The 17,012-nt window shown below is 58.6% G+C and overlaps 1 protein-coding gene across 6 annotated transcripts in view; it reads right to left on the bottom strand.

Moving 5' to 3' along the window:
* ZFHX3 (zinc finger homeobox 3) overlaps nt 1-17,012 on the bottom strand; it is a 239,300-nt gene that overhangs the window by 83,290 nt on the left and 138,998 nt on the right. For all 6 annotated transcript variants that reach the window (XM_084906952.1, XM_084906955.1, XM_084906956.1 and 3 more), the window contains one exon: nt 6,318-6,549. In XM_084906952.1, coding sequence (XP_084763078.1) covers nt 6,318-6,549 — 232 coding nt within the window. The remainder of the gene's footprint in view (nt 1-6,317; nt 6,550-17,012) is intronic.

Genomic DNA, 17,012 nt, shown 5'->3' with positions numbered 1-17,012 from the left:
AGGCTTCTGCAGGGGCCTGTCCCTCCCAGGCGCCCCAGGGCCCGGGCAGGCTGGGCCGTCCCTCCCCAGGCTTCTTACGTGAAGAGCCAGACCCCCGGCTCCCACACAGGCTGGCACATGGGTGGGTGGGGGTGTGGGGTGTAGGGAGTGGGGGGGGGAGGGGGAGAAGAGGACACACTAGCACACACTTAGAGGAAGGACTAAGACAAGGAATAGGTAATCAGAAGCCATCGCAATTACAAATGCAAATGAACAGGCAATTGGCACTGACCTTTGTAGATTGTTAGAGGACTAATTAAGGCAAATCAGGAACTCTATCCAACAGGAAAACAAGGCGGTGCACACCCAGAGAACCACTCCTGTCCTCTCAGGGTGGATGCAAAACGCAGGTGAATCAGACAGCAATCAAACCGTGTGTGCCGGCACTGCCGAGCGGAAAACCGCCTCCATGAACAAAAGCAGCCACGGGCGCGCCCCTTGGTGTATCAGGCGCAACCCGGCTGAGGTCACTGTCCACGAGGTTCCCCGGCGTTGGGGCTCCGGGAGGCTCCATACACATCGTGAACAGATGCCACCCACGGACCAACCCATATGCCAATGACTGACTTTGCTTAGAATGGTTATTTTAAAGCTTTAAGGAAATACTTTAAAAAAAAAAAACAAAACTGAAATCAACCTCTACACGATTCTGCCAATTCCCTTTTTCATTTAGCAATATGCTCTCTTTCATTCGATACACAATGGTCTCTGTTCATTCTTGCATATTGTAAAGCGCCTTTCTAAAAAAAAAAAAAAAAACACACTGATGCTCACAGCCCTTGGCCAAACAGCCCTTCTTCGGTGGGGAATGTATTTATTCCGGAGAGGGTCTATTTCCTTCATTCCGCCATGAGGGCCTGAAACCCAGCCGCCCCGGTTTGTTCTGATGCGCTTTTACCCCAATGTCTCCAGTCAGAAACGCATCGCCCCACGCCTTTCCCGCACCCCGCTAACAAGATGTACAGTAAAAAGGGAGAAAAAAAAAAAAAAAAAAAGAGCATAGCTTTGGTTTTATAAAAGCAATGCTTCAGGATTACAGAACTGGCCACAACCTATTTTTATTGCTGTGAGAAAAATCACACTGAAGTTGCTTATCATTTAGATATTTACAAAAAAGAAAAAAGAAAAAAAAAAGTCATGTAGTTCATATTTAGAAGGCAGCCTTAGGCCAATTTGGAAAAATTAAAAACAAAATCAAATGAGAAAGTTAAAAATGGTGCATGTTCTTATGCTCTTCCACCTTCCAAGCTAAACGGAATTCCCTGAAAGTTGGTCCAAAAAAAATGATCCATCCGGCGAGGCCGGGGACTGTTTCGGTACAAGTTGTCACCAAACCACCCCGTCACCTGGCAGGCCTCCTGGCCCCGGGAATCCACTCCCTCGAGCACCGCAGCTGCGTCATGAAGGGGAACCCCGTCTCCTGCTCCCTGAGTGAGTGGCTTCTGCACACCCGGTCACCCTCCATCTGCCTCGAATGCCTGAGCCAGTGCCTTAACTACTGTGTCCGCGCCAAGGACTCAAGGGTCTTGTACACAGTAGGCGCTCAGTCAAGAATCACTAATGAAATCTGTGCAAAGTTCTGAAATGTATGTCTACATGAAGGGAAGAGCCGTGAAGGCAAGGGTGATGGGGGAAACAGGAGGAGGCAGCGGTGAGAAGGAGGGCTGAGGACAGAAAGACAAAGGGCCTCTTGTGCTGGGGCACCGATAGAATGAAGTTACCTACACTCCCCTCCGCCCCCCCCCCCCCCCCCCCCCCCGGCCAGAAACGCCTCTGTGACAAGCTCACAGGGAAGCTGACGGTCCCTGTGACCCACCTGCTTCTGGTGCCGGGGCGGTAAAAAGCCCAGGACAGGCCTCCTCTCCCTCTCCCTCTCCCTCTCCCTGTGCGTGCGTGCGGGCGGCATGGAAAGACCAACTCCCAACACAGTCAAGAGACCCCTTTGGGTCTTGGAAAATAACAAGCAAGCCGATAATCTGAAGACCGGGATGCAAAAAAATAATAATGATGGCGGGGTGGGGAAATCTCATCTGGCTAGGTTCCTCTCTGTTCTCTGAGATGTGTACTTCCAAGCCGTGTCTGAAGTGAGAAGACCCGTGCTGTGTGAGAGTGTGTGTGTGAGTGTGAGTGTGCGTTTGTGTGTGTGTGTGTGTGTGTGCACGTGCGAGTCACACGAGGCAAAGACAAGGCAGTGGAGGGCCGGCCTGCCCGCTGAGGCAGGGTGAGGCTTGCCCCTAGGCAGGACCACACAGGGGAGGATGGTCTGAGTGCGAGCACAGTGCTGGCAGCCAAGGCTTGGCCTGGGGCGCAGGGCAGGACGGGGTGCCGCCTGTCGGGGGCGATGTGGCCAGCGGCAGGTGCAGGTCCTGGCCACGACCAGCCGTGAAGGCCGAAGGGGATCATCGCAATTCCTCCTCCTGCACATTTCCATGTTCGTGGCGACTGACAGGCTCGATGGTGAGCTTGCCTGTCTGGAAACCACGTTGGCTGACGTTAACAAGTAAACTGTGAGAAGCGATGTTTTTGTCATCACAGGGAGGCGCCTATCCGAGAGCTCGCCACGAGCCTCAGCAAGGGCAGCCCCGGGGCCCTCGGAGGCGACCGGAGCCCTGAGCTCGGAGAGGGGACGGAGGCTCCTTCCCGGGGCTTCTGGGTAACCCTTCCCGGAATGTGGACAGCAGGGAAGGAGGGAGAAAGAGCCCGCTCATTAACTGAGCATCGGAACACCAGAACGAACTCCCCGGACAGCACGGCCGACAGCACGCATGCGGCTCAGAGTCAGGGCGGGCAGGGCTGGCAGGGCGCTCCCACCCCCTCGCTGCGGGAGCGGCTTTTCTGGCGGAGGTGGCCGTTCTCGCTTTTCTGTTGGAGAGGAGAAAGCGGGGGATGTTTTATGAAGTCTGTGGGGAAAACCTGAAGGTGACGACCTACCACTTAATGCCATGTCACAGCATCCTTTTTCTTCAAGACGTTCTTTGTAAGATTTTGATTTTGAGAGAGAGAGGAAAGGAGAGAGAGAAACATCGACATGAGAGCAAAACGCTGATGGGCTGCCTCCCGCACGCCCCTGGGGGACGAGCCTGCCACCTGGGCGGGCATGTGCCCCGACCAGGAATCAAATCGGCAAACCTTCAGGGCACCGGGCGACGCTCAGCCCACCGAGCCGCACCGGCCAGGGCCCGGAAGACGTTTTGAAGAGCCAATCCCGTGGGAGGAGGGGTGGAGAGGAGATGTTTTGAGATGAGTTTTCTTAACGGAGTTTCCAAAACGGCACCGAGTTACTGCTAATGCCAACAGGAACATCACCTGATCGTCTGACTCTTTGTCACTGGTGAGGAGGATGAATTTAGCTGGGGTGGGGGTGGGGGTCAGAGGGGTGCAGGGTGGGGAGGAAGGTGGGGAGAGACCAAAAACATGACTGCGGGCCAAAGACTTTGGAAATACAGAGAGGAAGTCTGCCATCCAGACCACAGTTGCTCAGACACTTCGGGGGGAAAGAAACCCTAATACGCACTCCACGAGAGGGACCGGGGAGGCGGTGGCATCAGAAGACACGCCGCGTTACGAAACAGGGCCTGTTTGTTCCAGGCCGCAGGCCCGGGTGGAAGGGCAGCTGCATGCTATTTAGTTTGGGGCACCTCGTTAATAAAGAGGGAATTGGGAGCAGAGTGAAAGAAAGGACTGAGGGGGGAGGGGCCAGCTTTGAACAGAAGATTAAAACAATGACGTAGGCAGAGCTGGCAAAACACACACACACACACACACACACACACACACACACACACACACAAACAACAACAACAACACACACATTAATAAGGAAAACCTCAGCCCTGAAATAAAGAGGTGGCGGAAGGAGACTCCTAGGAAGTGACTGGGCAGTGGAATAGCGGGGAGTAGCGGGGGCGGAGAGAGGCCAGATGCCCCGCAGCCGGATGGCACGATGGTCTCGGTCTTTGGGCACAGACGTGTCCTCGGGTCCCGGGCCCCGTCCCTTGCTCCGGAGAGCACTGCCCCGCACACACAGAGCGATGGGGCAGACAGGAAGCGAAGGAGGCCCCATGGGTTAAGGCGGCGGGACTTGAACCAGAGCAGGAATTTGAAAGACATGAGTGGGCGGAGACAGCCTCACAGGGACCTGGCGATGACAGGGCTATCCTGGTGCCCAGCAGCACCTTCCTGACAATGACTCACACCGACACGGGGCCCCCAGGACAGGAGACCAGAGCCACTCCCGTGAGGTGGGGGGGGGCACACTCTCAGAGGGGGGTGCAGCCTGTCACACGGGAAATCATATGGATTAGGGGGTGCAGTCAGAGCGGGGTGACGGGGGCAGGGGCAGGCGGGCAGGGGCCTGGGGGGCTCTGGAGGGGTGCCTCCAGGAGGAAACGCAGCCCCCAGCACAACTGGTACCAACCAGCAGGGCCTCCAGAGATGGGGAGCTGTCATTCTGGGAGGCTGAGCCATGAATTAATCATAGGTACCTAGAAAACCAGGGAAAACAAAAAGTTGTACAAGTAGGTAAATGAAATTATAAAACTCTACACGGCTCAGCTGTGATTAATATTTATAGAGTTAGAATAATGAAAACACTGAATATTAATAAAACCCCAAATTATTATTTAATCACACTGGAAGACAGAGGGAGGAGAGGACTGAGCGTGTAGGGGGCTGGGGGTGGGGGGAGGGGGAGTGCTGGGGGGAGAGCGGGGAAGCGTAGTGCAGAGTGCACGCGTGTGAGTGTGCGCGGAGCATGGTGTGTGTGTGTGTGTGTGTGTGTGTGTGTGTGTGTGTGTGTGTGTGTGTGTGTGTTTGCAGACAGGGCGTGTGTGAGTGGGTACAAGTGAGTGCATTTATAGAACGCCATGCTAGTGAAATCGCCATCTTCCAGTGTAGAAAGCCAAGACATGCCTTAAACTTGAAAACCAATGAAAAATAGTAATAGAAGCATGTCAGTCCATATGGAAATAAGTCACACAAACCCAGCTAAAACCTGGAAGCCATTGCTCAGGGGAGCGGGATGAGGGAGGGTCACGCCATTTTCCATAAGGGCTGTAATTTTTGCCTTTAGACGCTCTACAAGTGTGCGATTCGATAACGTTAAAACTAAACCCCCCCTCAGCCCGATGGCCCCGGGGCAGAGAGGGAGCTGCAGGCGGTGGAGGGAGGAGGATGGCCCCCGTCCCCTCTGGCCCAGGTCGCTCAGCAGCGAGCCCCTGGGAGGAGAGTGTGGACGGACACCCTGAGCTCAGCCTGCAGGGCGGCACCGGTGAGAACCCGGGGCTGCTTACAGGGCCCTTGGCAGGGCCAGCAGAGCCAAGCCTCCTGAGGCTGGGAGCCGGGGCCGGCCTACCCCGGGGAGGCCAGCGCCTGGGCAGCCGGAGGACGGCCAGGAGGAGCAGGAGGATGAGGAAGGAGCACACCTGAGCGCCCGGAGAAGGGAGGGAGATTCGAGACGGAGCGGGCAACGATTTCAGAGACCGCAGAGAGGGGAGAGCCGGCCAGCGGGAGCCACTGGGGGTGGGAGGGGAGACGGTAAACCCAAGGCCCAGGGGCCCTCTCCAGGAGGACACGGACCGAGGCGGCATGAGGCGTGCTGGGGATGACCAGTGAGGACAGGCCCTCCAGAGCCCTGCAGCTTCTCCGGGGGCGGAGGGCGGGACGCAGGACTGAGGGAGGGCCTTTGCTTTGCTGTTTCTCAAGAGGCAAGCGACTGTCCTGTGTTCCCAAGCTGAGAGAGAGGGACGGGAAGTCTGACGACACAGCAGAGGGGTGATTCCGGCGAGCGTGGTCGCTGGGTGGTGAGTCACAAGGGGAGGCCGGGGCGCAGGGAAGGGGACTGCGGGCGAGCTGACAGGACTGGGGGGTGGGGGGGGGGGGAGGCTTGGCTCCGTGAAGTAACAGGCAGCACTGAGTCACGGGGCAACCGGGGTCGCTTTCAAATACAATAATAATGCTTGTAACCAGTCTTTGTTTGGATCCTCCCAGGCCAGACGTGAGCCCACTGACTGTCCTAATATCGAACAAGACACAGCTTGGCACCTGTGCGATGCACAATGTGAAGCAATACGCCACATCCACAGTGGCTTGTGATACCAGAATGGAAATGGTCCTAAGTTCCTTTTTTTTTTTAAAAAAAAAAAAAGCAACACTCCACGCACGTTCCTTCCAGAATGCAATGGCGGCCGGCGCGGCCAGCCGCGGACGTGGGGTGCGGGACCGCCGCCCCCGCGGCCGGGGGCCGCCCCCGGGACACTCCGGCCGGCGGGGCCACTCACCTGGGTCGGTGGACGGGCACCTGCGGATGGTGAAGATCTGGCCCAGGTCCTCGTCCTCCTCGGGCAGGCCCTTCTGCAGCCGCTGCAGCTTGCGCAGGCTCTCGCTGCGCTGGTGCTTCATGGAGCGCACGTGCTGGATGAGGTTGAGCTTGGCCTTGGTGGAGTAGCTGCACAGGACGCAGTGGTAGTAGCAGCTCTCGCCCTCCACGCTGCTCTCGTGCTGCTGCAGGTGCTGCCGGGGCGGAGGAGACGGACAGGACACGCCTGGGTTAGCCACTCAGAGCCCATCGCCGCCCTGAGCCCGCCGCCGCCACGTGCCCACCCCCACCCTGAGCCCGCCGCCATGTGCCCACCCCCACCCCGAGCCCGCCGCCCTGTGCCCACCCCCACCCCGAGCCCGCCGCCCTGTGCCCACCCCCACCATGAGCCCGCCGCCCTGTGCCCACCCCCACCCTGAGCCCGCCGCCCTGTGCCCACCCCCACCCCGAGCCCGCCGCCCTGTGCCCACCCCCACCCTGAGCCCGCCGCCTCGTGCCCACCCCCGCCCTGAGCCCACAGCCACGTGCCCACCCCCACCCTGAGCCCACAGCCACGTGCCCACCGCCGTCCTGGCTGCAGGCCGATATGATTCCTTAGAGCAGGGGTCTTCAAACTTTTTAAAGTGGGGGCCAGATCACGGTCCCTCAGAGAGCTGGAGGGCCGGACTATATGAACTACTAATTCCTACTGTAACACCTCGGCTGCACTCACTGCCCAAAAAACCTGGCGGGCAGGATCAGACTCCTCTGCGGGCTGCATGTGGCCCGCGGGCCGTAGTTTGAAGACCCCTGCCTTAGAGGGTTTGTTCTGTGCCCCCCTCACCCGCCGCATGGTGCCTTCTCCAGCAGTTCCCGGAGGACAGGCAGCAAGCTGCTCGCATTCCTGTGTCTCCTCACCCCCAGCCCCCCCGGCCCAGCGTCCCCTCCCCTGTGCTCTTCACGGGGCTGCAAATTCGAATGGATTGGACCTTTCTCAGCATATCCATGTTCCTGGCCCAGTGACGGAAGGTTCCCCTTCCTTTCTCCAACGCAGCCTGCCTGGTGGAGGTCAGGGGTCAGCAAACCGCAGCCCACAGGCCAATCCCGCCTGCTGACTGCTTTTGTAAATAAAGTTTCAAGGGAACTCAGCCACGTACATGACAAGGATCGTCCAGGGCTGCTCTGAAAACCACCACGGCTGCATAGCTACCACAGAGACTGGAGGTCCTGCCAGCCTGAGCTGGAGCTGCCGGGCCCTGTGCAGCGAGCGTGAGTCTAAGGACGGCCTGGACGTAAGGTCCCAGGGCCTGGACAGATCCCCCACCCCCACCCCGAGGTCAGTGACACAAGCCGAGGAAGAAGGCCGAGTGTTTGTATTAAGAACTACAGTCTATTGGGAGAACTAAAAAACAACAACAACAAAGACAGAAACATACATTTCTCCCCACTCAGTTCCCTGCCAACATCTCAGGGCCACCCGGCTCCGCGCGGACGGTCACACTGCGCTGGGTGGTGTCTGTGGGCCTGGCGCTGACCCCGGGGAGCCATGGGCCGGCTGGAGGCGGGCCACGCAGGGCTAAGTCCGGGTGCAGGGCAGCAGGCCCGGCGCCCACGCCTCAGAGGAGACAGAGATTTCCCAGGGACAACATCCACAACGTTTCCAGGCCTCCTCGAGGATGAAAAAGCAAAGGCCCTTTCTGGGCGCCGTGAGGGGACGGACATGCTGGCTCTGGGCACACAGACAGGCCGCCCCCTTCGCTCCCCATGGCCCGCTGGGCGCACCCAGAGCAGGGACACGGCTCCGAAGAGCGTGACTGACCCACGCCAGCCGGCCAGTCTGCGGGAAGGAGGGCACCACGCCCTGACTCTCAGCACCCTCCTGGAGGAGGACATTCAGACGATGGAAGCGTCTAACGGGTTCACGGTACCACCTGTCCCTCTCTCCCTCCTCGCCCACAGCCCCGGAAGCCGGGTCCGAGTCGCTGCGCAGAGCGCACGGCAGGTGCCTCGGAAGTCACCTTGCTGCTCCCCCGCCTGCCCCGCGCCCGTCCCGTTCGAAGCACACACCCCGACCACCGTGTCTGCACACACCCCGACCCCCGTGTCTGCACACACCCCGACCCCCGTGTCTGCACACACCCCGACCCCCGTGTCTGCACACACCCCGACCCCCGTGTCTGGTCCGGTGACAGTCAGACCCCGGGAAAGCAGCATGGTCGGAATGCCGGGCACGGGGCCCACCAGCACTGCCTACAAAGGGCGCGGCTCCGGGCTCATTGCTCCCAGGCGCACGTCCAACGCTCCCAGAACCGGGAGACCGTGCAGGAGCACGTTCCCACCTCCCTGGAGGAGCCAATGTGAGTACGCAAGTACGTGCTGCAGAAAACTCAGTGTGTGTGTGTGTGTGTGTGTGGGTGTGTGTGTGTGTGTGTGTGTGTGTGTGGGTGTGTGTGTCAGGGGAGGGGGAGCAGGCTAAGGCCCTCAGGCACGTACACAGGCGCAACTAGTCCGCAGGCAGGAGCGTGAAGGGCCCTCCAGGTGCCAAGAGAGAAAGCCCTTCCCCACAAAGCGGGTGAGGTCACACAGCTGAGGGCAGAGCCGGGGCACTTGCCAATGTCTCCACCAGTAGCAGCCACTCAAGTGCCATGTCCCAACCAGAAGGAGTTCAGAGAAGGAGCGAGCTCAAGGCTAACTTGTTCAAGAAACTGCAACAACTTAAAATAAAAAGCTACTCTTCTTGAAACAGATCTGCGCTGTCTTGCCAGGCCCGCGTGGCTCAGGGGTTGAGTTCTGTTTCTGTGAACCAGGAGGGCACAATTCCGTTCCCGGTCAGGACCCACGCCCGAGGAGCAGGCTCCATCCCAGTGTGGGGCGGGCAGGGGGGCAGCCAATCAATGATTCTCTCTCATCGTTGATGTTTCTCTCTCTCCCTCTCCCTTCCCCTCTGAAACCAATAAAAAGAAAAAGGAATAAAAACATTGAATGTGAGCTGTGGTTTATCTGCAGTGTGCGTCCTCGGAGACGAGGATCCTGGCCGAGGACTGGAGGGGGGTGAGCCGCTATGGCCCGTTCTCCCGGGAGAGGGCCCGGTGCGCGGACGTAAGGAAAGAGATGAACGTGGGACGGGAGATCCGGCGCCAGGGACTGCGGTCCTGGTCACCGAGAAGTTACACCTGTTAAAGCCTCCACAATAACGGCCCGAATGAGAGACAACTGGGGAAGTGACACGGGACCCAGAGCACCCGATCCATGGAGGCACTGCGGTGAGACCATGAGGTCTGCCACCGGAGCGAGAGCGGTAAGCCTGACCCCAGGGCCCGCACCTTCCTGCGAAACGGGACTTCCTCCCGGTAGGGAAGGCGCTGAGGCGTACGCGGCACGCTTTAACATGGACGCGAGGGCCCTTTTAGGGATGGCTGGGGTTTCTGGCCGCAGAGCCGGAAGGAAGGATACCGTGGCCAAAAGGAACCGGGTACGAGTCAAGGTACCTAGTGTCGTTTGTCCGGAGGCTCGCGGGCTCCTGGGGGACCGCTCGGTGTGAATCCTGACGACATGAACGCCGTCCTGCGGGCTCTGCTTTACAGCAGCCGGTCTCCCCTCCAGCTCCTGGCCATCGGCACTCTCGGCGCGGCCCCGGGCTCTCTGTTCTGCCACCCAGAGCCACTGGGAAGGGAAACGGCACCCCCAACGACCCCCGCAATGGGGAAGAAGAGAAGGAAGGAGGGCAGACAGCCATGGCCTCTCCCAGGGACCCTGGTCTGGGGAGCCTTTGGGGTCCTCTCTCAGAGACCCCGCACAAAAGCCTTGTTCAAAATTCCGAGCTTGTGTTTGCACTTCCAGTTCATTCTCCAAGACACACACACACACACACACACACACACACACACGGAACACACTATTGCTCAGCTGCCAGGAAAACACCTGCTTTCAAAGGTGACACCCCATCCCAAACCTGCACTCACCCCCCGCGTCTCCTGCCGCTGACCTGCGGGTGACAGACGCTGTTCTCACCACAGTCTGTGCATTCTCACTCGGGGTTTCAAAGGCTGCCCGGCCTGGTGCAAACAGGGACCCCGAGCTCGCAGCAGGGCCCTGACCTCCGCGGCCTCCTCCACACCATCTGGCCATTTCCCAGGCCACGAGGGGGTCAACGCCCTGACCCCGTTGGCCAGATGCCCTCCCCGCTCCCGAGCAGCACCCTCCCTCCCCTTGTCCTCAGAATTCCACCTTTGGAAGCAGCGTAATGAGAAGCAGCAGTGGGGGGGGGGGGGGGGGGGGGCACCGGAGAGGCCCGGGAGGACTCCACGGGGCAAGCTCGTCAGCCAAGGACATGCTCTCCCTGCAGAAGCCAGGAGATGTTTTCATTTGGAGGAGGAGGGAGAATAATTTGTTCCTGACCCAGCTAATTAGAATACCCTCAGTTGGGATCACAATGTATTTAATTAAAGTCACTGTAATATATGAAGAATCCACGACGGCCCGAGCCCCAGTGGAGCATCCGTGAAGGCAGCGCCTGCTGTCGGAGCTCCTGCTCTCCTCACCGGGATGGGGACGCTTCTCCAACGGGAACCCTCCGCCCCCAGGCCTCTCGCCCCCCGATCACAGAGCCCGTCCATCCTGGAGCTTTCTCCATCGCTTTTACTCCGTGTTCTCTCTGCTCACCTCTGTCAGGTTAGATTAGGGGTGTCGAACTCAATCAGAGAAGGGGCCAAAATCTAAAATCCAGCCTAAATCGCGGGCCGAATGGTTTACTGAACAGTCATAAACTGACAATGTCATAAACTGACAGCGCAGTGCAGTGATGACAGCGCGGTGCGGGCCACATTGCAAGGCCTGGCCGGCCGGATTTGGCCCGCGGGCCTTGTGTTTGACACATGTGGGTTAGGTGTATAGTTTAAAAAAAACAACAACAAAAACACAAAGGACAACATCAACTGTGGTTTGCGTGCTGCTTTAGAACCAAAGAAAATGGCTGCTGAACCCACTGGGCAGGGTCTGGCTTTTGGTTGATTCTACGTGCCTACATGTTAGACACCACACACACACACACACACACACACACACACACACACACAGAATTGTCCCACCCCAGGTGCTGCATCTGCAGATGATGAAAACAGCAGCAGCAGCGGGGACTTGAGAGGACATTCTAAGGAACGTGAGGGGGGGGGGGGGGCAATTCTGTGGCTGGAATACCAATCCTATATAATAAAGGGCTAATATGCAAATTGACCAAACAGCGGATCAACCGGTTGCTATGATGCTCGCTGACCACCAGGAGGAAAATACTCAACACAGGAGCTTCCCCCTGATGGTCAGTGGCTCCCACAGGCAGAGTGCCGCTCAGCCAGAAGTGGGCTCATGGCTGGCGAAGTCGGGCTCATGGCGGGCAAGCACAGTGGCAGTGGCAGGGGCCTCTCCTGCTTCCAGAGCAGCGCTAGGGGGGGATGTCTGACTGACAGCTCAGGACCGCCCCTTCACTCCTTGCATTAGCTGGGTATCCCTTGAGGGCTCCCAGACTTCAGGAGGAGGCAGGTGAGGCTTCAGGACACCCTCCCACCCCCCACCCCAAGTGCACACATTTCGTGCAATGGGCCTCTAGTGCGAGACTATACCACATGCTGGACCAGGGAAAAATCACTGGCTCACTCAAAAGGAGGCATTAAATTAAGGCATTAAATTCCACTTGCACAATGGAATTACTACTTGGCCATAAGAAAACAAGGAAACCTTCCCTCTGCAGCCACATGGATGGACCTGGACAGAATTGTGTAAGTGGAATAAGCCGGTCAGAGAAGACAGGTATACGTGGTTTCACTTGTATGTGGAACCTAATGAACAAAATAAACTAACAAATAATGTGGAAACAGACTCGCAGATACAGAGCTGTCGGAGGGGAGGGGACTTGGGGGGCTGGGTGAAAAGGGCGAAGGGATTAGGCACAGGAATAAAAAAAAATCCACAGGCATTGACAGCAGTGTGGAGTGGCCAGAAGAGAAGGAGGAGGGCAGAAGAGAGAAAGGGGAATCCATGGTGATGGAGGAGGCGGGACTTGGGGTGGAGAACAGGCCACACAATATACCGATGATGGCTTATAGAATATATACCTGTAGCCTTTATAATTTTATTCACTAATGTCACCCTAATAAATTCAATCACTTTTTTTTTTTTAAGTTAGCATCTGCCCACAAAGCAATCAGGAAGCAGGGCCAGCTGGTCAGTGAAGGCAGGAAGAGCCCTCTGGTACAGGAGACTGGAAGTGCGGCCCACCGGAACGCACACAGTCCCCGCCCATCACCGAGGGCCTCTGTGACCCCCCTCCCACCCCCCGTCTCACTGGCTGGTGTAAAAGGTGCTGCCGAGCGCTGGGTGCTGTGACCTGCAAAGGACAGCCCTTCCCACTGAGAGAAACGCCCACACGGGGCAGCAGGCTCTGTGCTCGGAAAGCTCCGGGGAGCACGATGGCCAGTGAGGAGCAAGCACCCCGTTCGGCCCAGAAACGGAAGCAGGAGAGCGCCCAGGAGCCCCTGCTTCCCCCAGGTGCCGGCGTCCTGCCCAGAGCAGCCGCCCTGCCCTCCTGGCAGCAGCGAGGCGTGTGACACGCAGGATGGGTGCCCGGCGCTGGCAGGGACCCCGTGCCGGTCCTGCACCCCTTTCGGGCCCTGCTGGGCTCTTTATTTCTGAAAATGCCGGTCCCGTTGTGGTTTAGCTGAAGGTGCCACCCTGTGCTCCTGACCTGGCCTCATCTCGCACCTTCCCTCGGGGCCTGCAGTCTAGAACTCGGAATGGAGACGCCCTTTCCATAGTGACAGGCCCCTCCAAGAATGAGCCTGGCACGTAAGGTCGAAAACAAAAAAGGAAATGAATAATTAACGACGGAAGAGAAGAAAAAAAAAAAAAAAGGCAGCCATGTTACTGTGTGGGACTCGACGCCCCATTAACATGTTACCCTCGTTCACCCTGGCCGGGGCCTGAGAGTCAGAGAGACGAGAAGAAGGGCTCTTGTTAGGAAAATAATTCATCGGGAAAATCAAAAAAAACGTGTTCCTGCTACTTGTTTCCCAGGAAAACGAACCAACTGCTGTCAGAGGACATTGATCTCTATAAATCTGGAGGGGTGGCCGGCTCTCTCCTCCTCCCCGATAGGAAGCTTCTAACGTCTGGCTTTTCACGCATGGAATGCAAAGTATCGATCAGCTTCGTCAGAGCCTCCTTTGAAGGCGGAAACGGACGGCGTGCGTCCCGACACCCACGGGCCTGACAGATGCAGCTTCTTGGGGGAGTAGCGCCTGTTCACGGGAGCTTCTTGGGGGAGTAGCGCCTGTTCACGGGAGCTTCTTGGGGGAGTAGCAGCTGTTCACGGGGACACGCACCCCCACGCCCCTCACGCCCTCTGTGCACACAGCGCACGTCCGTTCCATTCCGGACGGACGGACGGACGGAGGAGGCTCTCTGAGGGGGTAGGGCCACCCCGGGGATGCCAGACGGCCCTCTCAGAGCCGAGACGCGCCCCCTCCCGCCCAGGGGCATCCGGCAAGGCTCCCGGGAGGTACCTGTTGGGCTCTGACTAGAACCCAGGCCAGGGCAGGTGGAAGGGCCTCTCAAGCCATAAAAGGAAGGTTCTAGATCGGGATGTCTCAGGAGGCAAAACCATCAACCCAGGGAGCCAGGGACTCGGCTCCTCCCCTCAGGCAAGGACCGGGAAAACCCCACTGACAGGCCCGGGGAGGCGGGACGGGAAGGCGCGGATCCAGAGCAGGTTGGCTAATTCCCCGCCTCCCCCGACGAAGGAGGGGAGTGAGTGAGGTGGAATGGACGGTGTTTCCATGCTCGGCACACACTTCTCATACCCCCTCTCCTCCTGACGGCCCCACACTCCCCGTGCCTCCCCAGCGCCTGTCCTCGGAGGAACCCACGCTCAGGGGAGTCGCATGACGCCCCCAAGGCCGCAGGGGGCGCGGAGGAGGCAGGACCGGGGCTCGGGGCTGGAGGCCAAGGCCCCAGCTGCCCAGCTGTGCCGCCCTGACCGCAGAGGAGCCTGGAACACAGGGCTGACCTCCCAGACCCAGCTGTTCACCGCGAATGCACAAAAAAGGAGTTGTTTCAGGTGTAACTCAGCCAGGCATGGCGTGGTGACTTTTTTTTTTTTTTTTTTTTTTAATCAGCGGCTGGGTTACAGTTCATTTTAATTTTTTTAATCAGAGGTTGTGCTACAGTTCTAAATTTAAAGGCACATTTCTCAGGAAGGCTTCCGGAAGGTCAGCCTAAATATATATATATATATACATACATATATATATATATATATATATATATATATATATATATATATGCGTTTTCTGTTCCACGCTGGCTCTCACCCACACATGCCCTCATCCTCGGCGCATGCTAATTTAGTCCCGCTCCTCGCCGCGGGAGCCCGGCCGATGCCAAAAGCAGCGAGCCCCCGCCACGGTTTACAGAGGAAGTGAAAGGAAAGGAGAGCGTTCCCTTGGATCAGTCCACTTTCTGACCTATTTTCCGGTTTCTAGGCCAGGCTCCTTGTCCGCGGACCAGGGCATGATGCTAGCTCTCCGTATCCCAGCTCCCAGGCTGAAGTCAAGACAGCCCAGCCCTGATCTCTTCCCACAAAACCATACATGTCCTGTCTATGACATTTCCCGATTCCAGAGTCTCAATCTGGTGCTCCCTCCAGAGAAGGGGAGTAAGTTCTAGAAGGAGGAGTAATGGCGTAAATCTGTGACCACCCACAGGGCGCGATGGACGCTCTGAAGGCAGATCCCTTCACTTGGCAGGTTCCACCAGCTCCCTCGGCGGGAAAGCTCCAGGGGCGGCCGGCATCCCCCCTTATGAAGGCCCGGCAGAGCCTGGGGTCACGGGCGGAACAACAGCTGAGGTCCACGATGGCAAACGAAGCATCTGGATGCGGGGCTCGGAGGCCGAGGGAGGGATGTGGGCGCGTCAGACAGCCACGTGGGTCCCACAGGCTGGCATCAGCCTGACCGGCCTCCAGGACCGACCGGAAGCTCCCAGGGCCCGAGCGCCCCCCTTCGCCAGGACCTTCCTCTCACGGCCCAGCTCCCCCGGATGTCAACGGTGGTTTAGACGCAGCCGGGATTCAGAGCCGGTGGAAGCCCCCCCTCTGCCGCTCACTCCCCGTGCCCCCCCACCCCCATAGGTTATGACTGCTGGGCCTCGGTTTCCTCATCTGCAATCCCGGGCAACAGCGCCCCCTCACGGCGCCGCTGGGAAGATCCGAAGAGGTCATTCCCATCCGGTGCTTACGCCGCTGGTGGTCAAAACAGGGTGTGACTTACGCTGTGAGTCTCCATAATGAATACGGTGGTTATTCCTATCGTTATCGTCCAAGTCAGTTAAGCTCTGGGATGAGGGATGGAAAGGAACATCTACTGAACTCGCTTCCTTCCATTATAACCGTTCTTCCAACCCCCCTCCCCCCCCACGCCAGCCCCAAGAGAAGTTCCTGGTTGACAGGAACTGGGATCTACAGGAACTGTGACATGGAAAGGACACTGAGCAGCCCCGGGGCCAACTTCTCCTGCTTCGGTTTCATTAAGTCACTTGCCTAAGGTGACGCCGCTGGTGCAAGCAGAGTCATGGGCAGAACCACACCACAAACCCGTGTCCTTCCCACAAAACCGTATCGGCTTGCTCTTTGCCCATCTGGGTGCCAGACAACGAAGATCTGGGCCCGTGTTCTCTGTCACGTCCGCCAGCATCCTGGGTGAGGACCGGGAAGACGGGGAAGCTCCCCTGAGGTGGGTGGCGGACACCTCATCCCCCGAATCTTGCTTATTTGTATCTCTAATCCCAGGACAGTCGGCCCCGCGGAGAACATGCGTCCCTGGTGGTCAACACAGGGCGTGGCTTCGTCTGTCAGACGGAGATGTCCGTACTTGCCCGAGCATCTCTGAACATCCCTCAGAGGCAGCTTCCAACGCCACACGAGAAAACGTGTGAGGTGCTTCGGGAGACGGAAGGGCGGCCCAGAGGCCTGGCGAGGGCGGCGTCCTTACCGTGAGCCCCGATCTGCCGGCCCCTCCGCTGGCAGGCGCGGCGCCGCAGGCCTGGTCAGTGATGCCGACGGCGTTCCCGACGGCGGCTCTGACCCGGCTTCCCATCGGGGCACCTGGCGGGTTTGCTGTGCCACAGGCTTCTGCCTGGCCTGCAGCATGCGTTCCTCACCCCCCCCCCCCCCCCAGGTGACACTGACTGCGGCGGGGACCACACTCTGAGAAGCACTGCTCGGGCTGGGACGGCGACTCCAGGGAACGGAGGTCCCACTCAGAAGCCACGGAGACAGTCCCCGATCAGAAGGACTCTTTCAGGGCGGCCACCTTCTCCCTCGAGTGTTTCAGACTCGATCCCAGACCGCACTGGATCAATCATGCGACGCCCGCACACACAAGTTCACCTGCTGAATGCAAAAGCTGCACGGAAGCAGCTGCCTGCCACTGGCCCGCCCCAGACACATCATGAAAGCCGGGGCTGGCTCTCTGCACCTTCCCCGGCCCCTCACACCTGCGGTCCAGAATCCCCGGGCTGCCGCTGAAGGCGGGACTCTCGGTCCTGGGGCACCGGGCACCCCTTTCTCCTCTCGGGCTCGCATCCTGCTGAGCGCACCTGTCCAGGTGTCTTGCTGGACCTGGGCCCGGGG

The sequence above is a fragment of the Pipistrellus hanaki genome, assembly GCF_964339955.1.
Source record: "Pipistrellus hanaki genome assembly, chromosome: 15".
NCBI lineage: Eukaryota > Metazoa > Chordata > Mammalia > Chiroptera > Vespertilionidae > Pipistrellus > Pipistrellus hanaki.
Note: the sequence above shows the minus strand (reverse complement) of the source record. Positions and strands in the feature narration are given on the sequence as shown.